General features: G+C 38.4%; 2 protein-coding genes across 2 annotated transcripts in view; both read right to left on the reverse strand.

The window, feature by feature from the left end:
• The window catches only part of fut9b.1 (fucosyltransferase 9b, tandem duplicate 1), a 107238-nt gene that overhangs the window by 34563 nt on the left and 55278 nt on the right, over positions 1 to 17397 (reverse strand).
• fut9b.3 (fucosyltransferase 9b, tandem duplicate 3) overlaps positions 5129 to 17397 on the reverse strand; it is a 67547-nt gene continuing 55278 nt past the window's right edge. The window contains 2 exon segments of the mRNA NM_001008604.2: positions 5129 to 6396; positions 6603 to 6685. Coding sequence (NP_001008604.2) covers positions 5279 to 6388 — 1110 coding nt within the window. The 5' untranslated portion in view covers positions 6389 to 6396; positions 6603 to 6685 and the 3' untranslated portion in view covers positions 5129 to 5278.

Genomic DNA, 17397 nt, shown 5'->3' on the forward strand with positions numbered 1-17397 from the left:
TCATGATGCTACAGTTAGATCATTATTATGCATAATTTAAAATGTAAAACTGCTTTGCACTTTCAATAGTTTTATGGTATTTGCTTACAATCGAACAGTCTCTTAGTTGCACTATATAAAACATACCCTGAGGCTTGCCATGGTTTATGGCAATACTAGATATTCTGGTTATGAGGAATAGGACAGGTTTAGCCTAGTTTAAAGCAGGTTTAAATGAGAAAACTTTTTATTTTTATGGGAATTATACTGACATAAGACATCAAATCTGCATGACCTAAAAAATAAAGCTGAAGCCTGACTAACTTATTTAAAAAAAGTTAAAATAACATAAAAACCATATGATGAGGTGAAACCTGATGAACTTATTTTAAAATAAAGTGGCATAAAACATGTTACCATGACCTATTGATCATGTTTCAACACTCACCAACATTGGAGAACGCCTTCAGATCCTCTCAATAATTGGTGTTAATTTGCACCTGCTGGTTAATTCTTTACTTATTTGACAAATCCTCTTTAACTGGAAGTGTAAAGGTTCATGCAGACTGCAATAGAGGTCTGCATCTGAGCCGCAGGACCTGACCAAATTTCTCTGGCACGGGAATAAATTTCCGAATTAAGCGCGGGAGCGGTCGGTAACGTTACATTTTGTACCGGAGTGGGCGGTCTAGCAAATATCGCTCCCGACTCCTGACCGAGCGCAAGTATGTATGTATGCATGTGTGAATGAGACAGCGTGATGCTGCGTTTAGCTTGTTTAATGCTGTGTGTGTGTGTGTTTGTGTGTGCACACAAATGAGAGAGAAAGCTTTGTGCTGTGTGTGTGTGTTTGTGTGTGTGTGTGTGTGTGTGTGTTTATACAGACAGCTTCAACTGTATAACTCGACTGTATAACTGGGTGATTTTCAGTTTTGTTCTCCCCCCGCTTGTTAGCGGGATCGGGCACAGCGGGTAGAAAACGGGGTGGGATGGGCAGCGGGACAACAAATGCTGAATATAAGCGGAAGTGGTCAAGCTCGGAATAAAACCTGGCGAAACGGGCGGGATCGGGATTCAAAATTTAGTCCCGCGCAGTTCTCTACACTGGAATGCTTTTCACTAACGTTTATCGTTAGCATTGAGACATTTTTCTCCATTCAAACCCAGCCGATTTTCATCAACGTTGAGCAGAGTGAACATGCAAAAATCCCCCCCTGACGTTGGTGCCAGAGGTGTAGTGGTTAGTGCCTCGACACATGCACTCCGGTGCTCATGGCAACTCGAGTTCAATTCCGCCTCGCGGTCCTATGCCGACCCTATCCCTCTCTCTGCTCCCCATGCTTTCCTGTCAATTCTCTCTGCTGTCCTATCGAAAAGGTTAAAACCTCTAAAAAAATACTGTAGCAGCTCTGAAAAGTGGCAATCTGATTGGTGGAGAAGTTTTTAGCTAGGCACCTCAAAGCAAAATTACGCTTTAACCCCTGCCGTTTTGCACATTGGTGTGGAAGATCACAGTAGTGTCATTTTTTAGTCATGACACATTAAACGCCAACGAAAAACACAAGAAAAAAAGCATACTGTGTGCATGGGCCTAAACTTTTCCATTTTACTGACTTTGTAAAATGAAAACTCCACATTCAGTGTCTCTACACATCTCTTCTTCTTTCCATATGTAGTAGTTCTTGTATTAAATGATGCATCTGTGCACCTCATTTTCAAGCAATGTATTTGCCCTCATAAACTTTAATCAAATGCCATTAATGTATGGCAAGCATAGCAATTGATACAACACACTTAGCCTAGTTTAAACAGGCTTTGGCAGAATGTGTAGTGATAACGTCACATGACACAGATCATGCACATTTACACAAAAGTAATCCCACAACTTGCAGAGTACGGGGTGGGTCATGTATATGGATACACCTTAATAAACTTATTGGGAATTTCACAAGAAAAACAATGGTGTGCTTGGTTTTAAACTTAACTTTATTCTTTAATGAGTTATTTATTCGCCCCTCACATATACTAATGTGCCACAAACAGGGCGTTAATATCACCAACCATTCCCATTTTATTAAGGTGTATCCATATAAATGGCCCACCCTGTAGATGCAAATGAGGCAAATCCTGCACATTTGCAGCATTCCACGTCATTCACAACACACAGCAATAATTTGCATCTATTTGCACTTATTCACCCCCTCTCCCTAAAATAATGGTAGGGGAAACACGTGCTTAAATGACCAAAACCATCTCTTGGAAAAATTTATTGAAATTTTATTTAAAAGGACCTACAATTAGTGTCCATCACAATGGTGATCTAGCTGGGGAATGAAAGGCTGAATGGTCGCTCTTAATCTAAACAACTACATTTTCACCTAAAAAGTCTCAATAATACATTATGTGGTCCAACAGTTGCAGTTTGTCAAACTATAAGAAGTTTCATTCATTTTGAGAGGATCATGTTCTACAGTGTGCTTGATCGTGGCTGGTTCCGCAACACCAATCACTGTCAGTTTAAACCAATCAGATAAATCCAAGCCTCCATTAAATATCCCAGTTTGTCTTACCTTCCTTATCTTCATTTAAGAAGATTCCCCCCATCCACCCCATATCCCCCTTTCCTCCTTAACCAAGGGAAGCTCTCGAGACCTACCTGACCCTGGACCCTTTTCTATGCTATATGACTAAGCGGAAGCCCTGAGCTCAAGTATTTTTGAGTTCAGGGTTCTTTCCTGGGACAACATGCCAAACCTGCAACTATTATCAAGCAATAGCAATAGTGTGAACTCTTGAAAGTGAGTTTAGTCCTCTGCTTTTGCATTTGGCTAAGACATATGCATGTTACTAAAGTAGTTTGAGTTTGTACAACAGACGCTACAAAATGAAAGCATAAGATCTGTTTGTGTAGAAATGTAGTCAGTGCATCAGTAAAATGACTTGTTTAAATTCTGTTCTTGGTGCTACAAGCACTTTTACACAAGACCGTACAGTGTTGTCCAGGGCACTGTGCAAAAGAGGTTTTTAAGGTCGAAGAAAACAGGTTTTTGGTAAACATTGTTTTCCTTATTGAGCCCTTATAAGATGGAGTTTAAGTAAAGTGTCTAATGCATAAAGAGAGAAAAGTGTTTCTACAAGTGGTTTGTCAAGCCCACTCACCTGTGTGACAAGGTTTCTTTAGAGATATGCAGTGATTGTAATAAAGTTTCAGGTGCAAATGTGCAAAACTGTTCCAAGTGCTGCTTAAAGTGTCAAGGAGATGAAAGATGGTTTGTCAAAATCACTCACCTGTGTGAGGCACACTCAGAACTGTATCATTGTATGAGGTGTCCGTGTATGGTAGTGGCGTAAAGAGGAGACTGGATCCTGCTTTTGAAAGCTGGAATTGTGGATAATATTTCAGAGGTGGTGGTGGTGGTGGGGGGTTAAGATAACTGGAGTTGATGGTTCTAACAGATTTTGGGAGGAATCTGTTGAGAAGTCTAGCAGAACAGACTCTAATACTCTTGAACAAGAATTGGAATAGAAATACTCCTGATGGCAATAGTTCAAAGAGGTTGTGGAAGGAATGGGTGGAGTTTTTTATAGTACAGGAAAATGTCCTGAATGGAAGGTAGAGAGGCATTCATGACAGCTTTTCAGCTGTCTTTATTGTATGCTGGTGGGTCTTGAAGTCAGCAGCTCTGCAGATCCTGTCCCAGACAGTAATGCAGCTAGTCAGCAAACTCTCAATGGTTCCCGTTGAAGGTGGTGAGGATGGCTGGAAGGACATTTGCCCTTTTTGGCGAGCATAGAAAGTGTTTTGTTTTGTCTTCTTGGATTTAGACATGGTGTTTGTGGTCCAGGTGAGATCCTGTGATGTGCACCCCAGGAAAGTAGTGGTGGTAGCTGTCTACATCGTGAATAGGGGGTGGTCAACAGAGTTCCTGAAGTTAATCACAACCTCCTTTGTCTTTTTCACATTAAAGGGCAGGTTGTTAGAGGGAAGAGAAGTGGGCCGAGCACACAGCCTTGTGGGGCACCTGTGCTCAGTGGGATAGTGCTCAAGGTGTTGTTGCTGACACGAACTGAGGTTGTCCAGTTAGAAAGTCCAGGATCCAATTACAGAGGGAGATTTTAAGGCCCAGCTGGTTGTGCTTATAAATGAGCTATTGTGGGATTGTGTTGAAAGCGGAGCTGAAGTTAATGTACAGAATTTTAGTCTTTATTTTCTACATAGGTAACAGCCAGGTGGAGGGTAAAGGAAGTTGCATTGTCTGTAGAGTGGTTTGAATGGTATGAAAACTGGAGCAGATCATATCTGTTGAGGAGGCTGGTCTTAATATTGTGCATAACAAACCTCTCAAAGCAAGAAAGGTATAAACAGAGGTCGGAGCCAGCTCCAAATGGGCAGGTCAGCTCCAAGTGGGTGGGACTTAAGCTCCAAATTGGCCGTCCAAACTTCCTGGAGATTTGATTGATCTATTTAATGTCTCCTACATGGCATAAACTATCCAAACTATTGTGTTGTACCAACATCTACACCTACCACCCCCCTAAAACCAAGCTACTCATAATGGGTTGAATTGTTTAGATAAACAGCCAATAAAAATAGATTTCTCTAGGAAAAAGTAGCAAGAAATATCATTATTGCAAAAGTCAACAATATTGCAAATCCCATTTTTAGCCACTTTTGTGTTGCCCTAGCCTCGTCTTAAAGGCAGAGGATGAATTGTTACAAGTTACAGTAACATTTGCCATCATCAGGCACATTTCATAATCATGACAGCCCTGATCCACAAATACACACCTTCACAGGCATGCATTGGTTGTTTGCTGCTGATGTGCTGCCTTCATGTGCAAATATTACATAAGCTCTGGATCAAAGCCTGAGTTAACAAATTAAGCTGGCAATCAGTCATAGTACCAACAAAGCCTAGTTTTGTCAACTCAAAACCAAAATCATGTAATCCTGTTTGGTCAGCCATGATCACGGTTCATGCTGCAAGCCAAGCCTAGTTGTATGAGTAAATGGTGTAATAACAGAAAGGTTTGCAGTAATATAAGCTGACGTGTGAGCAGTGCATCCTCTTTGTTGGCTTATCGTTTAATAAGCTATTAAAGAGCCAAAACTTTTTAAACAATGCACATAATCAACAGAAACAACCACTAGTGAAAAAACATATGGTATTTATTAATTCAACAGTTGCTTTGTCCATGCCAAGAATCAAAGGAGGATATAAAAGGCATCCAACATTCAATAGTGTCCATTGTGTAATCTGCTTAAATTCCATTCTGTGGCAAGATTCTTTAAGTCAATTTAATTGAAATACCATTCATAAAGGTCATGGATCTCTTTATATTCCTTGTGTTTGGCTATATAGTCACAGGCAGTGCAGATGGGCAGATCAAACTCCTGCTGCTGCAGTAAATGAGGAGTTGCAGAGTAATATTTCCTCCAGTCAAAGTACCTGCGATACGCGTCTTCATCTTTATCCAGCTGAAGCAGATATTCTGCCACTGACTTTGGATCTGGGAAGTCCTGCACATGAATAAAGGAGTCTCTGGGATAAAAGTTTTCATAGTTCTTTCTTGGAGGACCCAAAACCACAGGAACAGTTCCTACTGAAAGAGGACCGTTAATCTTCTCAGTGATGTAGTCCTTGTGGATGGAGTTTTCGAAGGAAAGGTAAAATTTGCAGCTTGCAATGGTAGGATAGTAGTCTTTATGATCTAAATGTGATGCGTAAGCCTTTCCAAACATAGTGACGCTTATATGTTTGCTGAACTCTTGATAAAATGTGTTCCTTGCACCAACACCTGTTACAGGAGCGTTATTGCTCACAATCCAACAAACCAGTTTGTCTTTTTTGGGAATGACGAAGTCATCAGCTGGTTTCTTCCTTACTGTCAAATGCAACCTGGTGAAAATATCAGCGTCCTGTCTGTAGCTGAGAGTGTGGTTGAACAGGTTTTCCAGACCAGGCTTCTTCTGAGTGTTGGTCGGTGATTCCAAATGAAACCAAATCCACTTCTGAAATGGAGGACGAGGAGACGGAGGAAGATTGGACAAATCCCAACTAATAGACTTGTGATAAATGAGGACAGCGTCTGCATCGCTGTAGAGAGATTGATCAACCGTCAACAGACAACTATCGATATTGAAGATATTCTTACAGTCGTTCAGGTCAAATCTGAAATCTTCAGGCCAGAACCACATCAGAAGAATAGGTTTGTTTTCTGCTGTGTCAGTAAGAGAGTTGCTGCTTTTGGCAGAGCTGCTTTCATAATGTTGAACTTGTTGAACAAATTGAGGAGGACACGTCGGTGAAGGAGAAAACCAGAAAAACATAATGCTCAAACAGACGATGCCTGCTAACGTCACAACTAAACCCAGGCGACACGGCAATATTCCATTTGTGCTTGACATTTTCAGATCTAAAAAGAATTTTGCAAGTGAATATTTTTTAAAGATAAGAATTAAAAGAAATGCATCAATTGAATACAATACAGAAGCTACAACACAGCTAAAAGTTCATGAGATCATCATTAAAAACAGCTTTATTAGCTTTTAAACATTAAAAAAATTCTAACAAATTTTTTTAAATGACATTTTTGGTATTAATGTTAACTCAGTTCCTCACCTGATTAAAGAAGTAATATGTAGTCTTAATGTGGTGTCCCAAAGCAAGAGTCTGATATTTACACTAGATGAGAAACAGTTTCCCTGTAAAGAATGGGCAAAAACTGGGTTGTTGAGCACAGCAACACCAACCCATATTAATGCTAAAGAAAAGACTTACGAGACAGACCAATCACAATTAACCATGTAAAATGACACCGTGCCTCTTGGCAGTTAGTAATCTAACCCAACATGTGTACACACAGAGCCTTAAAATGATGTAAGCTCTATTCTGCATAATTAATACAAGCTGACACCGTCAGGAAGAAGATACAGGGTACCAGCTTGTACATTAAATAGGTATAAATCTCGTTAAGTTCACTATCATATCAATAATTATTCATTCTAAAATAGGTAAATTAAACAATTTTCAAAATAATTGTTTGCTGCAGCCCTACTGCCAAGGATGACTGCTACATGTCATCTGCTCTGCTAAGGAGTCCGATTGTAGTTTGAGTGTACTCACCCTAGGCTATGTTCACACTGCAAGGCTTAGTGCTCAAATATGATTTTTTTCTGCATGGCTGTTCACACTGCTCTTATAAATGTGGCCAATATCAGATTTGCAGTGTCAACAGATCATGGTCCTCAACTGACCAGCATGCGCAAAAGTGCATTACGGAGAGCACAAAATGTCTAATTATCAACACACGTGAGTGCTGCATGAGTGAGCACGTTGTCAGATCATGCTTATATTATTATTACCCTTTTCACAGACAACCGTGGTGTAATTCATGAACTGTAAATGATTGTTCTGCTATTACTTGGGATGTAACGATTTATCGTTGTACGATTTATTGCGATGCAAAAATGTAACAATATGCATCGTGGCGTTATGACGATTTGATTACGATATGACGTCCGTTTTCTCTTATTAGTTGAGCTGTTTACACGTGAGCTCTGTTCCACCTGCTGTCGCACGTGAGTTCAGATTGCAGCAGCAGTAATGTTAGCAGACCAAGATGAGTGGAGCTGAAATAGAGGATGGCCCATCTTCTCAAAATCAGACGTCTGGCAACATTTCGGTTGTACAGTCATTGCTTTAGACTCGTCCGCTTTTTGACACGCATACTGGGTCAAACATCTTAAGTTTTAAAGTCTTCACAGTGATTTACATACTTTGCACAGCGACAGGGATACCTCCTAATGGTGTTAAAAGAGTCACATACTGTATTTATAGGGTACAATTCACCCTAAAATATCATTCTGTCTTCATATAATGTTCCCGCCGCAAAATCACACATGACGTGAGCTGACCTGAGCTGTTACTACAGAGGGCGGACTTTGATAGACGCGCGCGTATGGCAAGCCGTTTTAGCATTTAAACCTTTGTTCTGACTATCCATAAATATATTTTGAGATATCTCTAATTATATTTTGATTAGTCAGATATCTAGAGATATCTGCAATTACAATTGTACTAGTACGAAATCAGATTGGAGATATCTGCAAATATATTATGACTAGTCATATTCCTCTATTGACTTCCATTGAAAAATATTTGCAGATATCTCTAAATGAGTTTTGACTAGTCACAATTGTAATTACAGATATCTCTAAATGAATTTAATTAAATATGAATTAAATACCTGGAAATGTGGATTTTTTTTGCACACACAAAAAACACAAGTGACCAAGCAAAGCCTTAAGCTCTTACTGTTAAATTCAATTGGAATAGAAAGCTTTTTTTTTTTTGCACCTTTACTTAAATTGTTCCTTAATTTTGTCTCTGTCATTTCAATAATATTTTTAAGAAGTTTTTAAATTGTTTTATTTTCAGAGACAGGCCTGTTTAATTTATTTTCTTAAAGAAGGTTTAGTTTAACAAGTTGAAACAAAAGAAATACATAAAAAATAGTTTACTTGGTAATATTTGCATTTCAGTTAAATTTTAAATTTTTATTCCAAATATCGTGATACATATCGAATCGTGAACATTATATTGTGACACACATCGTATCGTGAGCTGAGTGTATCGTTACACCCCTAGCTATTACTTGTGTATTTCGGCATTTGAGATCTAAAATAGTAATAAAATTAAGTCTCCTGTGATGATAAAAAACATTGATCATTTGTGATTTATGACAAGCGCTGTGCGTGGCGCTCTGACCACAGGCGGTGTAGCGGACTCATCAGGGGTTAATAAGCAGCCAGCCGCAGACTGAACTGTGAAGCCGGAGTTGGTTTATCTCAGTTTGTGGAGTTATTTAATTTTACTTCCTTATAAACAGCAGACACGTGCAGAAGGGCGGTTTGTGTGCTCGAGCACCTGCCCTTTTTTTCTCTCGGAGAGAAAGTTCTTCCTTATTTGCACACAGATCCCCCATCCGCAACACCCACGATGTTTTTCGGCTTCGCGATCAACCCGTGCCTCAATCGTTAACTAGATTAGTTAACAAGCACCAGTTATAACTTCAAATTCTTTTGCAACATGAACAAACAACTTTCTGTGGTACTGTAATCGCCCTGTGTGCTGTTCTACTGTGCTGCTGAGGGGTAGATGATGTCTGCAGCACAGAATGATGACGCATGTCGCTCAAAGATTACGTAAAAGTCACATGAAATCTGACATAACCGTTCACACTGCGGTCGAATTGCAGAACATCAGATCTGTGTCTGATTTAAGACTACATATGAAAGTGCCACAGATCTGACCTGAAAAGATCAGATTCCATGTTTGGGCTGTTCACACTGTCATCACCTAACTCACATGAGGGGGGAAAAATGAGATTCATGCCACATTTGCCTGCAGTGTGAACGTAGCCCTAGAGACTTTAACAGAAGGACCAAGACCAGGACCTGACACCACAAAAATACTATTCATCTGCAACCACCCTCATCAACATACCAAAGACACACTTCCCTTTTGTAGTTTCCTTTTAACCTTGTAATTCAATGCAGCCGCTATGTTTTCGCTGCTGTAACGTTTTTTACCAGATGACAGTAGCTGGATAAACAGTGCTCTCTACATCCAATCCTGTAAATCCATATCTTGATATTAGCTGCCACTGGTCATTTTTCAAAAAATTGGCATCAGCCAATCCCTAATTGCCTAATCCCAACCCTGATCCCTAACCCTAACAAAACACCTCTTACAATTAATTCTAATTGTGGAATTATGAACCAATGTCATGCGTGTTCAGTAAAAAGTCAGGAGAGGATTTTCAATGGCAACAATATTAGTCATTTATTATATACAAATGACTCAACTCAGAGCTCTGGGTCACGTCTGTCACTTAAGTTACACCAATACAATACAAGAACTACATTCGGGAGCTCCCCAACAACTATACATTTCCCTGACTTTCCAGCCATTTCCATTGATATATATATATATATATATATATATATATATATATATATATATATATATATATATATATATATATATATATATATATATATATATATATATATATATATATATACAGGGCTCGAAATTAACTTTTTTACTTGGTAGCACCGGTGCTCCCAACTTCAAAAATTTAGGAGCACCAGAAAAAATTTAGGAGCACCCACCAAAAATGATTGAGCACCGCTGCAAATTGTATTTTAAGGGACTTATTGTATTTTAAAACAACATCAATTAGGACTAACAAAAACCAGAAACAACTATAACTAATGCTGAGATTACATTGATATTTGTGTGCAATAAATACAAAATGTGTGTCTAATAGTTCTAGAATATTAATGATGATGAAAATGACAATAATAGTAACAATGAATTACATTTCTCATCATCATGCTGCCTTGAATGTGTTTGAATGTAAGTTATCTGCTATAAAAAGTCTGTTACTTTATGAAAAATAAATGTATAGTTTGCATCAAACAAAAATGAAGCATTGCAGTAAAAAATATTTTATTTTGTACTGCTAAACAGCATATATATGCATGTCAGTTTAATAAATAATATTTCTGCTGCAAAACAAACAAAAGATTATAATAAAATATTAAATTCAAGGCTGAAAGCTGCAAAACAGTCATCAGTAACTAAATTAAAAAAATATATATACACCTCAAGAAAGATTAGGCAAAAGAAAGTAAGTAAAGTCTCACTTCTATCACTCTTAAAAGTTTTGGTTTCAGTTTGTGTCAATTTAAATGTTCCGTCTGAGCTGATTTTCATTTTTCTGTGTTTGTGGAAAAGCAGGCGAGTCAGCCGACCCCATTTATGAGCAGGTTAAGCACCGGCGCAATACCGCTGTTTGTTATGAGACGCAGTTTCAGTGTAAACTTAGTAAAGGCGAGCTTCTTTGGCGATGATACAGTATTAGATTTGACTTTTAGCGGACATTTGCGCTGAACACGCAGTGTATGCACCACATCGAGATTCAGCCACCTTCTCCGAAAAGCACGTACTCGATTGATCTCAGCTGGCGGATCAATATTCACCACGTGTCATGATCGCTCTCATCTGCGCCTCAACTTTAGGTGGGGTTTGCACTTTGCAAACCTGTGTGCTTTACGTTTTCACACTTTAGCCGTTTGCATTTCCCGTGGACATAAAAGCTCCCTCCCTGTCATCTAACAGTGGAAAGCCTTGAGTGATTGACAGCTAATATGAACCAATATAGCGGCAGGGAAGAGCGATTCAGCACGTTTAAAAAAAAAAAAAAATCAAAACAGGTCGCACTAATGCGCCCAAATATATTATGAGGTCGCATCGATTAATTTTCGGGCGCATATGCGACCAAAATGGTCGCAATTTCGAGCCCTGATATATATATATATATATGTGAGCAATTCCAGCCTGATCTCACAAGAAAACGTAAGTATTGTACGTTTTGTCAGTTTAGTGGCTAATTCGAGTTCAGTCGAATGAAATTGTATGATTTTAAAAAGGAGGCGTGGCACCTAACCCCACCCCTTAACCCTCAAATGAGCAAATCATACTAAATTGTATGAATGAAATCGTACGAATTTATACGAATTAGCTACTAAATCAAAAAGTTACGAATTGCCGTGAGATTGTGTTGGTAAATCCAGCTTTATGGATGTGACATTTGCACTAAAAATCAAAACAAATTCACAGAGAACGTGTAAGTTAACATTACATTGAAACATCGGTTTTTATTTTTGGGAAATAAACATGCGTTATGGATGTGACGAAAAAAGTCTGAGTTTACAGTATAAGAAATTCTCTGAATGAAACTGCACAACCCAAAAGAAACAATGCTAATCTAAAGAATAATCTAAAGAAAAGCTGGCTCTCTATAGAACAAGCCAGATAGATTTTATTTTGTTTGCCATTTTTGCATTAATGAAGGTAAAACTCTGTTATGCTGTGTTCACACCAGGCACTTTTCACGCGTAAATAGACGTGTGAACATGAGTTTACTCACTTCATTTGCATGTCAAAATCAGCTTCATTCGCGCGACAAATTCGCTTCAGAACAGACGCAGTTTCATGTGATGGGCGGGGCTTTTGTCAGCCCGGTGACTCTAGTTTCGTTGCTAAATGGCTAACATGAATTTTATTGAGAAGACAATCATGTTTATATGCTTTATGAAGGCTGAAAAACAGCATTGATTCGTTTTTGAAATCTCCTGGAAATTGTGCGTCTCCCTCCCGGTCCTCAAATAAGTTGCGCACACTTCTCACCCCCGGATCCCTCTGCTCTTCAGTTCAGACATGTCGCGCATATATTTATAGCAAATAAACAAAAATAAATATTCCGCTCGCTTTGAGCCCTTTCGAGTGAGATTTTACACCCCTATGATTGGTCAGGCGCTAAACAGCAAGGGCTGCGATTGGCTCTAACACTCTGCCGTTGTTGGAAATCACTGTTCAGCGATGAGTGGCACCGACACAGTGGCGATCACAGCTCATCCATGATAGACACATAGGAGAAAACTCGCTCTGCAGACATGCGCTCAAGTCTGTATGCAGAAGTAACAGTGGTGTAACAGCCGAGAGGAGAGGAAACGTCATGCTAGCAGGGCAAATGGGCCACAGAGAAAGAGAAATAAAGTGTACTTTCATTTTCTCAATTACAGTGAAATAGGGGCTTCTGCTGTACTCCAGTGTCAGAGAAAGACTGTCCAGCAAACACACACTCCATAATAAATGACGTCAGTACATAATAACCGGTTATGATTATTACTAAATCGTTGTTGTTTGTGCACCGAAGAAACTATTTTATATATATATAAATATATGTACTATATAAATATATATTTACTGTATATATTTACTGTATATATATATATATATATATATATATATATATATATATATATATAYACACACACACACACACACACACACACACATATATACACACACACACACACGCATGTTTATTTACCAGTTACTTTTGAAAAGCTATAAAATTCAAGCTATAAATTGAATTTTGAGCTATAAATTCAAACAAATTTTGTTTAAATCTATTTACACTAACAGGGATAATACTGGCAACTCTCGAAAGATTCGTTCTAATAATTTCCATGAAAATATTTAATCACAAAATTAACTAAAGAGTCAAAGAAGGTGATGTTTCAAAAATGACAACAGTTACAGAACAATAAGGTGTTCACACTTATGACGTTTCTTTTCTGCTGCTATTTTTAGTTTTAGTTAAACATTTTTTAAATAATAATAATCGTGTTTCATTTTGCTTTTATTATTAAAAAATATAAATAAAATACACGCATAAGGTCCAATCAGATCCTGAATATAAAAATGCTACACAGATTTTGAATGCACTGAGAGGGTTAAACAATATTAAACAAGTTAACCTAACATGCTCTGTGTTCTCAATGTCACATCCCTTTGTGCCGTGTTTTTTGTGTTTCATTTCCATGACTGTATTGTGTTTTGGTTATTTCATGTCGGTTTTCTCATGACACACCCTACAACTCCTGACTACATTTGGGTATCTTCTTTCCTTTGTCTTTGTATTTCAATTGCAGAGAAGTCTTCATATTTTTTGCTGAAATACAGAGAAGTTACAGCAGCCACTGAAGTGAGGAACACAAGTAATTCAATCTAAATGAATTTTATTCCTCTATGAAGCAGTAGTTAGCTGAATGTAGTGGTGAGGGAAGAGGAGATTGCCCCAAAAATGAACAAAGTAAGAAGAAATTATTATTATAATGTACTGTAGCAGCTGGTTAACGCAAGGGCTGCACCATAAATCGTATCATCACGATAATATTTGTGGCCCACAATCAATAATTAAATATATTTGCGATTTTACAGTATAAAGACCAAGCTGATATTCTAATGGGTGGAGTTTACGGATTGTACCGCATAACAAGCATGAGGTGAATGTGTCTTGATTGCAAGTGTTATTTTTGGAGTGGCTGTCATCAGTGGGTCAATGAGCTCAGGAGAACTCTGCTTTGCAGTTTTCTATGCATTCCTAAACCAGGCAACGTTTGCTTTCTGGGCATGAAATGTGCATGCAGAAAATTGGACAAAAGGAATAAAAATTTTAATTATATAACAAGCATTTAATTTGTATCTAATAGAGATTAGTATCTAATCTCTGCCCAGTTTTATTACAAGTTGGGTTTTTTATAGTTTAACATATACACACACACACACACATATACATACACACACATACATATATACATATATTATACATATATTATACATATATTATATATATATATATATATATATATATATATATATATATATATATATATATATATACATATGATGAAGTATGAAGTGAAAAACTGCAGTTACAGTCTTTCTCTTCTGCGTCTGTGTGTTTTGCCTCAGAAAATCAGCACATGCTCGAACTGAAAACTCCCATTTTTATGCAAAACCATCCCTCTTTTCCCACCCTCCGACACTCCCACCTTAACAGAGCTGGACACACCCACTTCCCTGACTTTTTTCAAACTAAGTGTGAAAACACCCTGCTGAGACGGGAGGTTTCGTGACTAGAGGTGTGAACCTATGCTGGTCTCACGGTTCGGTTACGATTATCATGCCATCGATTTGGTTAAATTCGATATCTCGGTGCATCGACGATGCTTAACAGTGTTATATTTTGGGGGGAGGCTTTAACAAGCTGTTTGTATAAACACACAGACACACAGCACCACACTGTCTCTCATTCACACTCATACACAAACATAGACAGCACCAAACAAACCTACACACACAAACACACACAAACACACTTTAGCCCTCGCAACAGGGAGAGCTCGCGCTGAGCGAAAAAAGCAAATAAACGAAAAAAAGAAGCACTTTTCCAATGGTCCCTTACTGAGAGCTCCTCTCAGTGCGAGCTCTCCCGGCTAAACGCAGATTTCGAGGGCTTAAACGGAACAGTGGTCGTAATGTCGAGCGAAAAAAAGAGAAAATGACAGCTGTGAAACATAACCAGCTTTGTCTTTTTGTAGGAAACACACTTTAGATCTTTTTAGTTTAAGAGTTTGAGTTATTGCCGTCTATAACTGAATGTGTGTCAGGAATATTGAAAACAAAAGCAACTGAAGCGCGCTCATTTCTGGCGCCCCCCTGGATATACAGCGCCCTTAGCATTTGCTTATGGTGCCTATGCCACGGGTCGGCCCTGAGTTGGTTGAGTGTTGTAAATACCTGCGCTCACCTTAGCGACAGAGCGCATATGCGATAAATGACGTCAGTTCATAATAACCGGTTGTGATTATTACTGAACAGTGGTCGTAATGTCGAGCGAAAAAAAGAGAAAATGACAGCTGTGAAACATAACCAGCTTTGTCTTTTTGTAGGAAACACACTTTAGATCTTTTTAGTTTAAGAGTTTGAGTTATTGCCGTCTATAACTGAATGTGTGTCAGGAATATTGAAAACAAAAGCAACTGAAGCGCGCTCATTTCTGGCGCCCCCCTGGATATACAGCGCCCTTAGCATTTGCTTATGGTGCCTATGCCACGGGTCGGCCCTGAGTTGGTTGAGTGTTGTAAATACCTGCGCTCACCTTAGCGACAGAGCGCATATGCGATAAATGACGTCAGTTCATAATAACCGGTTGTGATTATTACTGAACCGATACTGTGTTGTCTGCGTCTGCATCGCAGTGCACCAAAGAAACAATTAATTTTGACACCCCTATTTGTGACCCTTTAAAACTATTTGCCTTAGTTATGTTGATAAAATAAAATCAAGTGGTTTTAAAAAATGATATTCATAAATGGTTTGCCAATAAATATTTAATAATTATCGATTTCGAATGATATGAAATATGATATTGTGATAATTTCCAGCCCTAACTCTACATATACAGTACACAGGTACTATTTACTGTAACATTAACTGAGGTCATTTTCAAATAATCAGACATCACATATCTAATGTTTATTGAAATTGGTTAGTGCCTTTTAAAATCATGCATCTTTACTTTGTGTTTGTGCTGCCGCGATTAAACTGACTGTACTTCTTTTTCTATTAATTGCTGTGTTTCAGGTCAGTGATTCCTGCTCTTAATTGTGGCGGTAGAGAGCAGGGGTGAGGAGGCTGCACGGGCCACGCTGCTATGTTTTAATGGGGAGATGCGCTATAATAACTCTGACCTCTGACCTTTTGTGGTGACTAAAGCTCATTACGCTGATGGGTGCACCATCTTAGAGTGTCAATGTGTGTGCGGTCACAAAAGTGACGCTGACACACCCTCATCTGAAAAAGAAGTTTCACACAGACTAATTAAAATAGAAGGCGGCCCTGGTTTTCTCATTGTCAGTTTCACTTCTCCATGCATGTCTCAAGAAGCAGCTACAGTGAGGTTTTTTTGCACTACTGTCTCCTCCTCTTCTTATTGCACTATATACGGTTTTATCTGCACAACTCTGCTTTGCACTCATTGCCATATGCCCTTAATGTTTTTGTATTGTATTGTATTGATTACACTTTTTATTCTTTTTTTTTTATTATTCTTTAGATTACAGTTTATGTATATATTTAGATCATATTTATGCATATATTTAGACTAAATTTTAGGTATATATTTAGATTACATTTTTTATGTATAATTGTATTTATTGTAAATTCTTTCTTAAAACTCTACTGTTTGTATTGACATTATATGTTAGGCACCTAGGGTCTGAGAGTAACGTAATTTCGATTCTCTATAGACCTTTTTCTTGGAACGCAAAATTACCCATTACGCTTTGCGTGTATGCGCAAGAAGAAAGCAAAGAACTTCCGGTCGGCAGCTGATGCGTGTAAACAGTCACATTTGGACAGCTTTGAAACGATAGTTTTAATCTATTTTACCTGCTTTTATCCTCTTTGAACTAATACTGTTGTCCATCAGCAGCATCTCCTGGACTGATCATTTAAAGAAATGCGATCTAATAGGATGGAAAACAGCTGCTGTGAGGCGTTTTCCCCTCGTTGTCAGACGGCATCTTCTGCAGTTTAAATGAAGCCTCGTCATCGCTAAAGTCAACATTTTCTCTTTATTTCAGATATATAACCAGCCCAAACAAATGTAATTCACCAAAATGTTTGACACACACGTAGCCTGTACTGTGCCACTGACACACTGATTTAATAACTGTGACAAAGTGAAAATATAGGCTAGTGCCATTTCGAAATGACAGAAAAACACAAACCGTGGTGAATACAAGACACGAAATAAAACACAAACGGCTCGCGATTAGAATGAACAGCAAATCAGCCAGCAGAGGATCAATAACAGACTTTTATTGGTCATTTTTGTAAATTGCACGACTTTCACCTGTTAAGTTTCATGCCAGTACTCTGGTTTGCTCTCTCTCTCTCTCGGTCTCTTTCTGTGTGTGTGTGTGTGTGT

Source organism: Danio rerio, chromosome 8 (assembly GCF_049306965.1).
Source record: "Danio rerio strain Tuebingen ecotype United States chromosome 8, GRCz12tu, whole genome shotgun sequence".
Lineage (NCBI taxonomy): Eukaryota > Metazoa > Chordata > Actinopteri > Cypriniformes > Danionidae > Danio > Danio rerio.